The 13,592-nt window shown below is 30.3% G+C and overlaps 1 protein-coding gene and 1 long non-coding RNA gene across 2 annotated transcripts; both read right to left on the bottom strand.

Moving 5' to 3' along the window:
- Nucleotides 1–5,276: 5,276 nt before the first annotated feature.
- Nucleotides 5,277–6,941, bottom strand: LOC107888695 (zinc finger protein ZAT10). Its single transcript, XM_016812869.2, has one exon. It carries the CDS (start codon nucleotides 6,154–6,156, stop codon nucleotides 5,425–5,427), a length of 732 nt encoding a protein of 243 aa, XP_016668358.1. The 5' UTR covers nucleotides 6,157–6,941; the 3' UTR covers nucleotides 5,277–5,424.
- A 1,334-nt stretch (nucleotides 6,942–8,275) lies between these two features.
- LOC121209912 (uncharacterized) lies at nucleotides 8,276–9,195 on the bottom strand. Its single transcript, XR_005905095.1, has 2 exons — nucleotides 8,692–9,195; nucleotides 8,276–8,580 (listed from the first exon to the last, which is right to left on the bottom strand). It is a non-coding gene; the product is annotated as an uncharacterized lncRNA (long non-coding RNA).
- Nucleotides 9,196–13,592: the final 4,397 nt, after the last annotated feature.

The following is a 13,592-nucleotide window of genomic DNA, read 5'->3' as shown; positions in this document are numbered from 1 at the left end:
CAGCCCAAAATCACACAATGGAAAAAATTATATTTTTCCCCTAAACTTTTAAAAATTTACAATTTAGTCTCTAGGCTCGTAAAATCAAACATAGTCAATTTCTTCAAAACCCGAGCCTAGCCGAACCTTATACATGCTTATAACAACCCAAATTTTTATTAAATTACACTTTTACTACATATTTTACAACTTTTACAAACAAGTTCTTTTTGACATTTTTACCGAAAATCACTTAGCAAAAGTCGTTTAACAAATAACAAACATGCATTTTCTACCATTAAACATCAAAATACATACATGTTCAACATGGGTAAAATTTTAAACTTTGACATCACTTCAAATTAGTGGTAGAAATAGATACATCTTGTTACAAGGATTTCAAAAACGTAAAAATCATTAAAAACGGGGCTAGAACGGACTTACAATCGAGCTTGGAAGTTGCCAAAACCCTAGTTATGTCTTCTCCATGCAAGTTTCAGCCATGGGGTAGAAGGTGAGCAAAAATTGGCTTTTATTTTCTTTTTAATTCATTTTAATTACTAAATAACCAAAATGCCCTTAATGAAAAAACTTTGGAAGCATATCTAACCATGTCTATTTTTGTCCACCAACTTAACCAATGGTATAATTACCATTTGAGGACCTCCAATTTAAAATTTCATAGCAATTGGACACCAATAACATGTAGAACTCAACTTTTTCAGTTTTTACAATTTAGTCCTTTTGACTAAATTGAGTGCTCAAACGTCAAAATTTTCGAACGAAATTTTTATGAAACAATTCCATAAAATTTTAGACCATAAAAATGTAATAAAAATAAATTTTATTGTATCGAATTTGTGGTCCCGAAACCACTGTTCCGACTAGACCCAAAATCGGGCTGTTACACCAACTATATCTGACACAGTCCGAACAACTAATAGGGTAACTAATAATCCAATTTCATTATAAGTTTGATTCTCATTCTATTGATCTCAATATCATCAAATCGTAAATCAAGATATCATTTCATTCATAGCATATACCATGATTCAATTCAATTCCAAGCCAATTTCACCATTTCGCCAAGTTATAATATTTTCAATTTTATTCAATTTAATTATCTATCTCAATAATCAATCAAATTCACACCAATATGATCTAATCAGTCATAATCAACTACCAATTCATTAAATATCTCAAGTTGCAATTCATCATATTCAATTTATCATTTCTTTACGATTTCGTTCATATCTCACCTTTTGTACCAGGTTGAAAACAATTCAAATTACTATCAAACATACAAAAATTCATAATTAAAATATATAAAAATTAAAATTCAATCATATTGTATGAGCTTATCTAGTCAAAATAGCAAACAATTTGAATTGTAAGGATTGATCGATAATTTTGCATTTTCCTTGATTATCCTCGGTTTGGTTTAATTCTCAATCTATATAATAGCACGATTCAATTTATAAATTCCAACCATTTTATATCATCCTATTATATGCATATGTTAGTTCAATTTCATCATTCGAAAGTTCCTTAAATTTTTGCATTTTATTCAATTTAGTCCCTAAAACCGAAATTACATTAACTTTCAAATTTGAGCTTCAATTTTGAAACCATCTCAGTTACATCCTTTTTAGACTCTCTACTATCCATAATTATAGAAAATTTACACCAATTTTGAAATTTATATATTTTAGCCCCTATGTTAAAAAACAAACAATTATATTTTACAATCTAGTCGTTCTTCATATCTAAACTTAAAATATAACAATTTAACACCAATTTCTTCAAGAATTCATCAATGGTAACTTTTAGAAACTTTAGCAGTTTTACAAATTGATACATGAGTTAGCTAAATCAAACTCCCATGATCTCAAAAACGTAAAATAATACAAGAAAATGACTAAATTAAATAAACTTACCAAGGGCCGAAAGTTTGGAAGCTTCAACCCTAAATTTTATTTCTTTTGTTCGTAGAGAAGAAGATGAATAGGAAGAAATGTTTGTTTTTCTTTTTCAATTTGTCTTATATACTTAATTAGTTTATTAATTAATTATAATTAACATAATTAATCTTTATTTAATTAAAATTGAACTTAATTAACTAATTTGGTGGGTTACAACTACTAACCACCACCGTTTGGCTATAATAAAATGGTCCAATTGCTCAATTGATCCTTCAATTAATTAAAAATTCATAGTGATTAATTTTTACAACTTTTACAATTAGTCTTTGTACATTAATTAACTATTCAATTAAAAAAATTAAGGGCCTAAACTTTAATTAAATTTTATACTAACCTCGTAAATATTAAATAATAATATTTACGGACTCAAACATCAAAAATAGATTTTCGAAATTGTCATTGTCGACACCATTAGAAAACGGGTTGTTACATGATGACCCATATATGAAGATCCATGGAGTAATAAATCTTTGAAGATTTGATCAGATTAGATCAAGAAATGAATCCCGTGAAATATGAAGATTGAATCATGACTGATTAGACGACTTATCATGAAGATCTTTGATTTATTCTAGACTTTATTAGAATATTTGTAAAGCCTTTTATGATGCTATTTTGGTGGGGTCTTGATTGTAATTTATCTTTATCTTAGCAAGCCATTAACTTTTATATATTAGAGGTTTATGTAAGTTGGAATTAAGCATAGAGAACATTTATGAGAGATCTACTCCTTAAAGTACAAGATTGAGGATTCTTCATTAGGGCATGTAAGAACTAGGATCACCGGTTGTATTGATTCAAAGATAGTAAATTTATCTTATTGAACTATGCTTTGCACAAATAGAAAAATTGAACTGCATAATAATTTATTATCCTCTATTTTTTTTAACTATTGATTAAGGTGCGTGCTCACTTCCATAATTAATTTTACTCATATTTTATTTCTTCCAATCATCGATTGTTTAAGATCAACAAATTTTGTCATCGTAATAATGTATAGAAGTAAATATTATGGATGTGGTACATATTAAGTCATTAAATAATCCTCAACCAATATCTATTAACCGAATGAATGGAATCGGTTTCAAACATGGAAGGCAAGGGTCCATAGTCTACACAGTGGAACTATTTTATAGGGCAGTGACCATTATGTGCTAATTTATTTCAAGGGCTTACTAATTGATAATGGAGTTCCGTAATTGTTAGCAATCAAAATCTCAATTAAATGAGCAAGACATGGAGTCATGTAGGGGTATCAAATGGGATTTGACCAAACATTTATTGATGTGCAACCGACCAATTAATAAATACATGGAAGGTAAGAGGATTAATGTAAGAGATCCAAAAGTTTAGGGGTTAGGGGTTGCTAGGGTTTCACATTTGAAAAACCATATTTAATATACAACCACAATCTCACAAATGTTAATATATGATTGCCACAAGAGATTGGTCCATCCGGAAACAAGCATTAATGTGCATGTTTTTAAATTGTTAGGCTTAGGAGGAGGGATCCATAAATATACCAACACAATAGCAAGAAATAATTAATATATTATATTGAAAAAATTAAAATTAAAATTATACAAACATCATAAATTTATATAAATATAATATTTTAATTATAATACGATAAAAATCAGGATGAATAATAACAACAAAGATATGTTTCAGATGGACTTTTTTAGTATAAAAATAAATAATGTATAAACAAATTTAATTGCATGTATCAATTAAAATATATTTTATTTATTTATTATAAAATTTGTAATATTTAAACAATATTATGATTAATATATATATATATAAATATTTGTATGTCCAAGAAATTACACAGAATTCAACCCTTTGAAACTAAAAAAGAAGTCTCATTGTAAACCAAACATTACACCCCTTTTATTCAATTGAACACAACATGCTGAAATTTCTTGGACAATTTTTTTTTAATTGCAAAGTATAGTTTGAAAAGTTTCAAGATTTTTCAAACTTTTTGGGGTTCAATTCCCATCCTCGGCTGTTAATCTACTGGGGTTTTATAGAACATCAAGGGAGGATCAAATCTCTCAAATTAATCACACTTTTTCATTTTTATTGCAAAATCTCTTGATTTTCGTTTGATCGCTCAAACTTGATTCTTTCACTGTCATTGTAGAAAGAGAAAAAACAGATTCTCAACTCTACATTTGTAAGAATATTTTTTAATTTTTTTATAAAATATAATTTAACATAAATTATGTAATATTAAAATATAAAATTTCCCAACAATTAAAAATGCTGTTAAATGTCTAAATTGGAATAACCGGGTTATATATGAATATAATTTTTATTAATTTGGTATATATTATAAGCCATTTTCAAGATGTATTTATTTATATTGATATAATTAATTGACTTTCATTTATAAATTCCATAATATCAAACTAATAATTATAATTAAGTTAAAAATGTATTAACTATTTACATTTCATACAAACTATTATATATAATTTTTTTATAGAAATAAATTTCATAAATAAGTAATTAAAAATTTTTATGAAATAATTATAAAATAGTAAATGCATGACATAAGGTGAAAATTTAAGGTCGCCCAAAGGTCAACAACTTAGGCCAGTCACATAGGGTACATATTTTTTTTTATTTTTTTGAGGTTTCAATTCTAATATATATAAGATCAGAAAATTTTAAAGGATATTAAATGATATTGATTTATATACACATGTATTTACTTCTTTTTGGCCTTAACATGTCTATCTACTTTGGTTTAATCCAAACTGGCAACAACTATTAAATTTTACTTAAAATTACCAAATTTATATGCACCAATTAAATTGCGCCACTTGTCTAAAGGCTAACTTACTTGTTTCTATTTGTGTGTCAATATGCTACTATAATTTAAAAAAATAAAAATAAAAAATGTTCTAAAGCTAAAATTATAATTTTTATTAACTTTTAGGAGGGGCTAAAAAGAAATTATACTATTTTAAAGACACTAACATGAATTAAGGTGAAGAATAAGTTTTTGGACGGATTTTCTTGACAAGAAAACAGATAGTATAATATAATTAAAATTTCCTTTTTTTTACAAAATTTTCAAAATTTGAGTATTACTTGGATTATTATTATTATTTTATATAATATCTAAACCTATCAGCTAAACTAGAATTCAGTCTCCAACTAACATTTTATTTGATGAGTACTTTTATTTTATTACAATCCACACTCCATAAAAAAAGGTAAAAAAAGGACTGATTTTAGAATTTTTAAATATCCTCATGTCATGTACATAAAAAATTACTGCAGCAGTTAAAAACTCTGATGTCCCAAATAAAATATAATAATATAACCATTCATAAAAAAACGATGAACATGCAAAAAAATTTTTGAAGAAAAAAGAATAAAATATAACAGCAAAGTCCACTCTAATCATTCGCTTAAACTGAATCTAATCCTTATTTCACTACGACTTTCAACAAACGTGGCAGCCGACGCGCTTTGCCGGCGGCCAAGGATTCTCCACCACTTCATCGTCGGTGGAATATTTATCTCTTTGGTTAACGTCGGGAGTACTTAGTTCCTGCGGTCCAGCAGGCAAATTTAAGTCAAAGTCACGTTGACTTTGGCTCGGTAACTTAGCACCATCGCTGCCGCTGTTGTTATTGCTGCCAGCTTCGTAGTGGCATCGCTTATGCCCTCCTAAAGCTTGACCTGAAGAGAATGTCTTGTTACAAATTGAACACACGTGATTCTTGTTACCAACTCGATTAATCATGAGAGGTAAATTTGTAGGCGGCGTGACTGTGGTGGCAGCAACAGCGGAGACATCAGCAGTGGTCTTGGTGGCGGCGGTGGTGATGGTGAGGTGATCTCCAGCTCCAACAACGAGTTTCCTGTGACTGGCCTTGTGTCCTCCTAAAGCTTGATGAGATGGAAATCCCTTGTTACAAACCGTACACTTGTAAAGGTTGAGGGAGGTTCTGGAAGCAGCCGAGGCTGAGGGAATGGTTCTGGTAGTTGTTCCCTGAGCCAGCATGAGAAGGCAAAGAGCTAAGTATTCTTCTTCGGTTGGTGGGTTTTCGGATCTGGGTCGTTTGGTTCTTTTCCTCTTGGTCCAGGGCTCAACACAGTGGAGGTCGACTATATCATCACGGTCCAGCAGTGGAGGAGCTGAAGTTGGGGAATTCAATGTGTCAAGAGCCATGATTCTTCTCTTGTTATGTGAGTGCTTCAGTGAAGAAGGAAGGATTGATTTTTATATGGAAGAGTGGAGGAAGTAGGAAGGAAAGTGGTTGATAAGTGGAGAGAAAGAAGGGTGAAAAGAAATTGCAATACTCTGCTCTCACCAATATTGGCACGTCTGAATCTGATCATAAAAGTCGTCCTTTGGAGAGTGAAGTGTGGTGTGGGCTATTATAGTTGTCAACAAAAGGAAATAAACAAAGGCTTCGAATGAATGGTAATAGATTTGATGTTTTGTTTCTAATGTCTGCTAAGTGGATACTTTGTATAATTGACTGTTTCCATTCAAACCAACAGCCCCCTGTTCTTCAACTTTTCTTGCTTTTTTTTTTTTTTCTTATCGATGAGTAAAAACAACAGTGAATAAAAGAGAAACTTGAAATCCGTCCAAAAACATAGTCAAAATTCGTTAGAAATTAAACTGGGTAAGATGGCAAAATTGTTAGTAGTGGGAGAAACATTGGAGATGGCTGGGAATGTAATGTCGGTATCTGAGTGTTGATGTCCTGTAATAAATCCTCATCGATGGGAGTGCACCATGTTTTGCACAGCAGTAAGTGGGGACTTGACTTCCCTTTTCGGTGGTCTGATTTTTATAGAGTGGCGTGTCGCTCGGTAATAGCGGTCGTGACTTTGCCGGTGGTTGGTGAGTCTTCTCGGAATTACGTGGGTCTTCTTGTCATGGCCCACGTCTCTATCCACCGCTGATTGATGATGCAACGACCCATTGTTGACTTGTTGCTAAGACATCCAACCTCAACAGTACATTGCGAAAGGTAATTTGTTGGTATAAGATATTCCTATACTCTTATGCAGTACATTTCCTTGGTATTCATGTAATGGTAATGGTACAACGCGTTATGTTATTGTACTGAACGAAATGGCAACATCGAAACGTAAAGGAGCTTGGTCGGGGCATCGAACCAATTCAAGGTTGAACTGAGAAACAACTTGAAATTAAACTTACTGGTTGAACCATCCATGTTGTGGCAACATAAAACTCCACAATCCAGATCCTTAACCCTGAAAACTCTGTAAATCGCACTTCATATACTAAAGATTTACGCAACTTGCAAATAGAAGTTTCAATCATCCAAGTAAATTGAAGAAAACAATTAAAATTTTAATTATTAAAACCCAAGCCCATATTCATACTCAAGCCCAAAATAGAAATATTAATACTCATATATTAAATCCAAATGGTAAATTAGTTAAGTAATTTTATCCTTTTTACTGTATAATTGAGGTCATTAGTTAATCTCATAGTGAAAATTTGTTTAATATAATTTAGTTTTTAATCTTAGAGGCAGGGGTTGTCAGTCCCGCCTCCTAAAATGATTTTTTTAATTATAAATTAGTAAAAGTAAAATTACACTTTATCTCTTAAAAATGATAAAAAATTAATTTAACCTTTTAAAAATTATAAATATATAAACTATTAAAATGGTGAAATTATATTTTTACTATCATAAAAATTACAATTTAATTCTGATCCCTAAAAATATTTTCTGATCACTTCACCCCTGCTTAGAGTATAATTCGTACTATTTTTTAATATAAAAAACATATATTAAATAATATTATTATCCTTTTTGAGTTCAATTAGTTTTCTTAAAAAGTATAAAACAAAATAAAAATAAAATCTTTCATGTTAAACTCTAAAAATAAAAATAAAAATAAAAATTTGTGACTTAACTTGAACAAAGTAATGATTAAAACTCTTATTAAATACTCGTTTGACATAAATTCGAATACCCTTAATATTATATTAAAAAAATTGTTTTAAAAGGCTGGTCACAATCCCCAAACTAGCCAATAAATTTGTATAATTACAACCAAAAAGAAAATAAAGTATATAATATATATTTAAAAAAAATCAAATAAATCAATCGAATCAAATAAAAACATTTGGTTCAATCAATTTTAGTACTATAATAGATTCGATTTATTTAATTTTATTGGTTTAATCGATTTATTCGATTTTTGGTAGATAAAAATTAAATTGATCAAATGCACGCCTTGATGTAGGACTAGAATTGTTTATAGCCTGTTCTCAATTTATAAATAAAAGGATAATGCTCTTTAGCGTACTTAAATTCATATCTCCTTATATTGACAACAATATTCGTTACAATCGAGTTGAGATTAAATTCGCCATATTTGAAGAACAATTCTAAGGCCTGCGAATCTGTGATAGGATAACCCCCAGGTACAGTAGTTAAAAAGACAATTAATTTTAAGCCGTTTTTGCTTGCATTCGTTCCACTCCCTATGGTGAAAAGCAAAAGACATTCACCCTGAAATCAGATCCCACAAAATCATGCTTTATTCTAAAAACAAACTCATTCTCTTGTTCAACTGAGAACAAACGAACATTGAAGAAAACCTGAAAGAACATCAAGACATTTAATTAGGAACTTTTTTATAAAGGAAGCAAGATGCTTGAGACTAGCTTGAGAAATATATAAAATATTTTTATAGTGAAATATGTATTCACTTGGGTCAGAGTTGATAATCATAGCAATCCCTCCAAATTGCAAGTCCCTCCATTTCTCTTGGTATTCAACCAGTAGTTATTAAAAGCATAAGAAGCATGAGCAACAACAACGTCTGGGTAAAACAGCCCCCATAAGATATAATCACTTCATAATTAGCACCGCCTTCACCATAGGTAGAGTCCGTTGCTTCTTGGAGAGTCTCAAATGAACACACACACATACACCCCATAGCTTTTGCACCACCCCTATCTCTGATGCTGGTGTCGTGTTGTCATCCAAAATATAAAGAGGCAAATAGAAAGCGTCAGGTGATCTGGGGAGAAAAAAAGGTGGAGGAAGCTCAAAAGTGATGGGGAATGAAAAGGATGGTGGTAGAGGATCACTAGGACAGGAAAATTGAGGCGGTGAAGCAGTAGGGTCCTGAAGGGGTTGTGGGATTTTGGCTACATTGGCAGGCACAAGAAGCCAATATATGAATGGAAAGATGGAGTGATTTTTGGCAAAAGGGCTGACCTAGTTGGGTAGGCTTTGAAAAGCCTGGAATCCATGACTAAGAGCTTACTCTTTATGAGTTTTTTATTTGGTGACTAAAGACTTAATAAAATTCTATTCTACTCTTAGTAATTGAGGGCAAATATTATTTTATAACTAAATAAAATAATGTTGTAATTAATAGATCAAGAGTAGTAGATACGTACTTAAAAATTATTTTAGCCTTAATTAAGTAAGTCCAATTGTCCCTATTCCAACTCAACACAACCTTTTATAGATTATAATTAGGACTGATATATTGAAGGAATGAAAACGATGAAAAAAGAAATAGATTGTATGTATAACTTGTAACACCCTCACCTGACCGGTCACCGAATTCGAGTATAAAGTGTCACAAATGGACTGGTTTGGATTAAATATTATTTTCAAACTTAACCAATTTGAGGCCTGTTTTTATCAAGTATCACTAAACACTTCTTACAACAAAACCTTAAATTAAATTAAAATTTACTATCCTTAATTTCAAACTCTAAGGGAACAAATTAATTACAATATTTCCAATCTCTAGGCAAAACCTTTCAAGGTACCCTTTCTTATGTGCATGATTCCAAACTAATAATCGCTCATTAGTTTATCTCGATCTGGCTTGGTCCCTCCTCAAGGTCCTTAATCATTCTTTGATTCATGCAAACAAAAGCAATATTTTTATAAATTCGAAAGAACTTAATGAGTTTCTTTGTTGTTATGTATATATATACAAAAACATAAGTAAACCCCGCCTTGGTGAGGTTTTAACTGAAAGGGAACAAACACACTACTCTTTGTTTGGCTTAGACTTTTAAGCTTCATCTGGAGCCGAGTTGTTCTCTATATTTCTTCCTCTGCAGATGATCATTTCTAGGTCAAGTTTGTGATCAGTCCACATGTTGTGGTGATTCCTATGCATTTTATCATACCTACAGATTCACCTTCCTACGCAGAACTCCCATCATGAGATATCCTTGTTGCCGATTTTATTATCCTACAAAAATTTTAGCATAATCGTAGACGGTTCCCTAATAAAACTGTTAGTACACAGCCACGCCATTCTAGAGGACTAAATCCTATTTTCTCTTACCTCTACCCTTCACTCGAGTTGAAATAATGCTGGATCACTTTCTTGTAATCCACCTAGTCTGTGTTCCTTTGCTTTCTAATGTAGATCATGATTGTCTATTTGGGACCGCTTGGGCCTACTATTTCCACTTGTCTATTATCTGAACCACTGTTCAAGTGTTCTATCTCTCTCTTATATGTAGTTCTTATAACAGCCCGTTTTTCAGTGGTGTCGGAAACAATAATTTCGAGGCCACAAATTCGACGAGTAAGTTTGTAAATATTATTATTTAATATTTACGAGTCAAATATGGTTTTAAAAAGGTTTTTGATATGGTAATTTATGTTATATAAATGATTAATTAAGTTTAAGTGGTAAGACCCTAAAGTCAAGTGATTTTAGAAAATGAGGTATCGGGACCTTGTTTCTATAAACTGAGTCGTAAATATTTTTATAAATATTTACGGAGTGTCATTAAGGTTGTATTAAAGTTTCGTTAAGAAATTTTAATGTTTCGATAGTTAATTAATTAAAAATAACTAAATTGAAAAAAGTGTAAAATTTAATGAATCTTGAATTTTCATTGATTTGATAGTTAATTTTGTAATAAAAAGGGAAATTAAATAATAATTATCCCATTTTTATATTAATGGACCATAATAGGTTTTTAAATTGTCGTTTTAAAAGGTTTTAAATTAAGGGTAATTAGGTAATTTAATAAATAAATTTAAGTTTAATAAATCAAAAGCCAAATTCATCATTTTTTTCATGTTCTTGCCGAAAACCTAAGGCATTTTCACCATTTTTGGAAGCTTCACATTCGACTAGCATAGGAAGCTTGCATGTAAGCCGGTTTTAATTCTGTTTTCATAATTTTTATATTTTTGAGATCGTTACAATTAGGTCCAGCTAGCCCATACCTTCGTTTTTGATTTTGTTAAAAATTTTGAATGTTCCCATTGATGAATATTTGTGATTCTAAATGTAAATGGATGAATTTGAAGTAATAGTTGTTACTTATAAGTATTTTATTAAGTGATTTTTGATGAATTTGTCGATTAGGGATTAAATTGTTGAAATTGGAAAAATACAACGGCTTGGTGTGAAATTGTTGCAAAATAGGCTGAAATAGAAGTTAAAAATATTCGAATGTTAGGAATTTGCAATGAAAATGGTTAAATTGTATGTTTTATGCTCAAGGACTAACTTGAATAAAAGTAAAATATTAGGGGTAATTTTATAAAAATACCCAAAATGACTAAATTGCATAATAAATTTTTTTACTATCTAAATTAATAAATTGAATGAAATTATTAATTTAGATTAAGATAGAGTAGAAAATCGAGAAGAATGAAAAATTACCAAAAAGCCCCTATACTTCGACATTTTTACAATTTGGCTAGGTAAGTTCGTACGGTTAAAATTTAACATTTATATACATAGGTGATTAATATTACATGATATAATAAATATGTTCCATAGTTGGAAATGAATAATTATCTGAGTTATAATATTGAATTTGATGTTCGATTTGAATTGAACGCGAGATAGAGTACATTCGTGTTTTGGTGTGTTACAGGGGTTTGGAGTGGAGATGGTATTGGAGGGAGATATTTTTATATCACTCAAGTAAACTGAGGTTCAACATTTGTTGTGAACTTTCACATTATACTTTCTGTTTGGCATGATTCAGGTGAATCAGCTCTTTTGAGCTTCTTTTTAACTCTTATGAGCTTCTGTTAGTGTGTTTCAGGTGGACCAACTCTTATGAGCTTCTGTTTGGCGTATTTCAGTTGGATTAGCTCTTATGAGCTTTTTTCTGGTGTGTTCGGTTGATCTGATGATGTAATCTTATCCGTAAGTTGTTTTTCAAATGGAAAATCTCAGTAAGGTAATCTATTTAATAAATTTAAAAGATTTGTTATTTATTGAATATTGATCTAAACATAGATGAATTCATCTATCTGTAAATCTTGGTAAGGTAACTTGTTTATTGAATTTGATGGAATTTCCATATATTTAAGCTTGAATTAAATGTTTCAATTTTCCAGTTGAGATTGCAGATGACAAGAACACATATGGTTAATTTTTGTGTTTATACTTTGTACTATGCAAATGAAAAGATGTAATTTCTTATGAAATTATTTATCATGTACTTGATCCCAAAAGAGTTGTGTATAAATGTACTAACTTGTGTATTGATGATGACGATTAGGCTTGTGGTTATGGTTGATGTTTATGTTTATGTCTTGTGTTATGCAAATGAAACGGGTGAGAAATGGTAAGGAAATGGTAAGTTCACAATTGAAATGTAATGTGATAAGATAAAAATATTGATGAATTAAATGACTTGCCTATATATGAGAAATTTACTTATGTTAAAGGTGAATTTACCTATGTCATGAATAATCATACTAATTCATGAATTGATGATGTAATAAAGCTTATGCTAAGTAAATGGAATGAAAAGTAAGTGGAATGATTCATCATTTTAAGAAAAGATTGATGATTATGTAGTACAACTTATAAGATCTTATTATGTTATGAACAGAAAATATTTGTGAGTTGATAGTTTTATATTTTGATAAATCTTGTGGCATTGGTGAAGCTTTACATTTGTCGTATAAATTTCGTATATATGATGAAATGTTATGTTTAATATTCATACAAGCTTACTAAACATTTAGTGCTTACGTAGTTATTTTCCTTTACTTTACAAATTATCGGAAGCTCGGTCGGGTTGGAAGCTTGTCGAAGATCTATCACACTATCTAGTGATTATATCGGTAGTTTTTGATGTCTTGATCAAGGTTATAATGACATGTATAGGTGTACTTGTGTTTGATGAACTAGTTGTTAAGTTTGGCTTGTAAATATAGTAATATGGTTAATGTGCTTTTGGCATTTAATGCCTTGATGGTTGGTGTTTTTATTGCCAAATTGATGCATGATTTAAATGGCCAAAGTGGTATGTGTGGGCATGGTTGAAATGTGGTCAATTAGGTTATGTGTTGATATGGTATTTAGTTAAGGTTGTTTGGATGAAACATGATCATTTTAGTTACGGGTGAGTCTAGCTATACATGCCATAAAGTGATAAAATGATAGTGTGATGATTTCTGACAGTTAAAATATGTTTTTCGTAATATAATGAATTCCGATCCCGATCAAGCTGTAGCAGATGGTATTGAGAGGATTGAAACATGCTTATGATGTGTCAAAATTGAGAAAGGTATGAATAGAAGTATGATATACATTTGAAGCATTGAAATGCAACGTAATTTTGCTGAATGTGTTATGAAATAAATATGG

The sequence above is a fragment of the Gossypium hirsutum genome, chromosome A11, assembly GCF_007990345.1.
Source record: "Gossypium hirsutum isolate 1008001.06 chromosome A11, Gossypium_hirsutum_v2.1, whole genome shotgun sequence".
NCBI lineage: Eukaryota > Viridiplantae > Streptophyta > Magnoliopsida > Malvales > Malvaceae > Gossypium > Gossypium hirsutum.
Note: the sequence above shows the minus strand (reverse complement) of the source record. Positions and strands in the feature narration are given on the sequence as shown.

Excerpts from the sequence above, each read along its gene's own strand:
- LOC107888695 (XM_016812869.2), bottom strand. The coding sequence starts at position 6,156 with ATGGCTCTTGACACATTGAATTCCCCAACTTCAGCTCCTCCACTGCTG.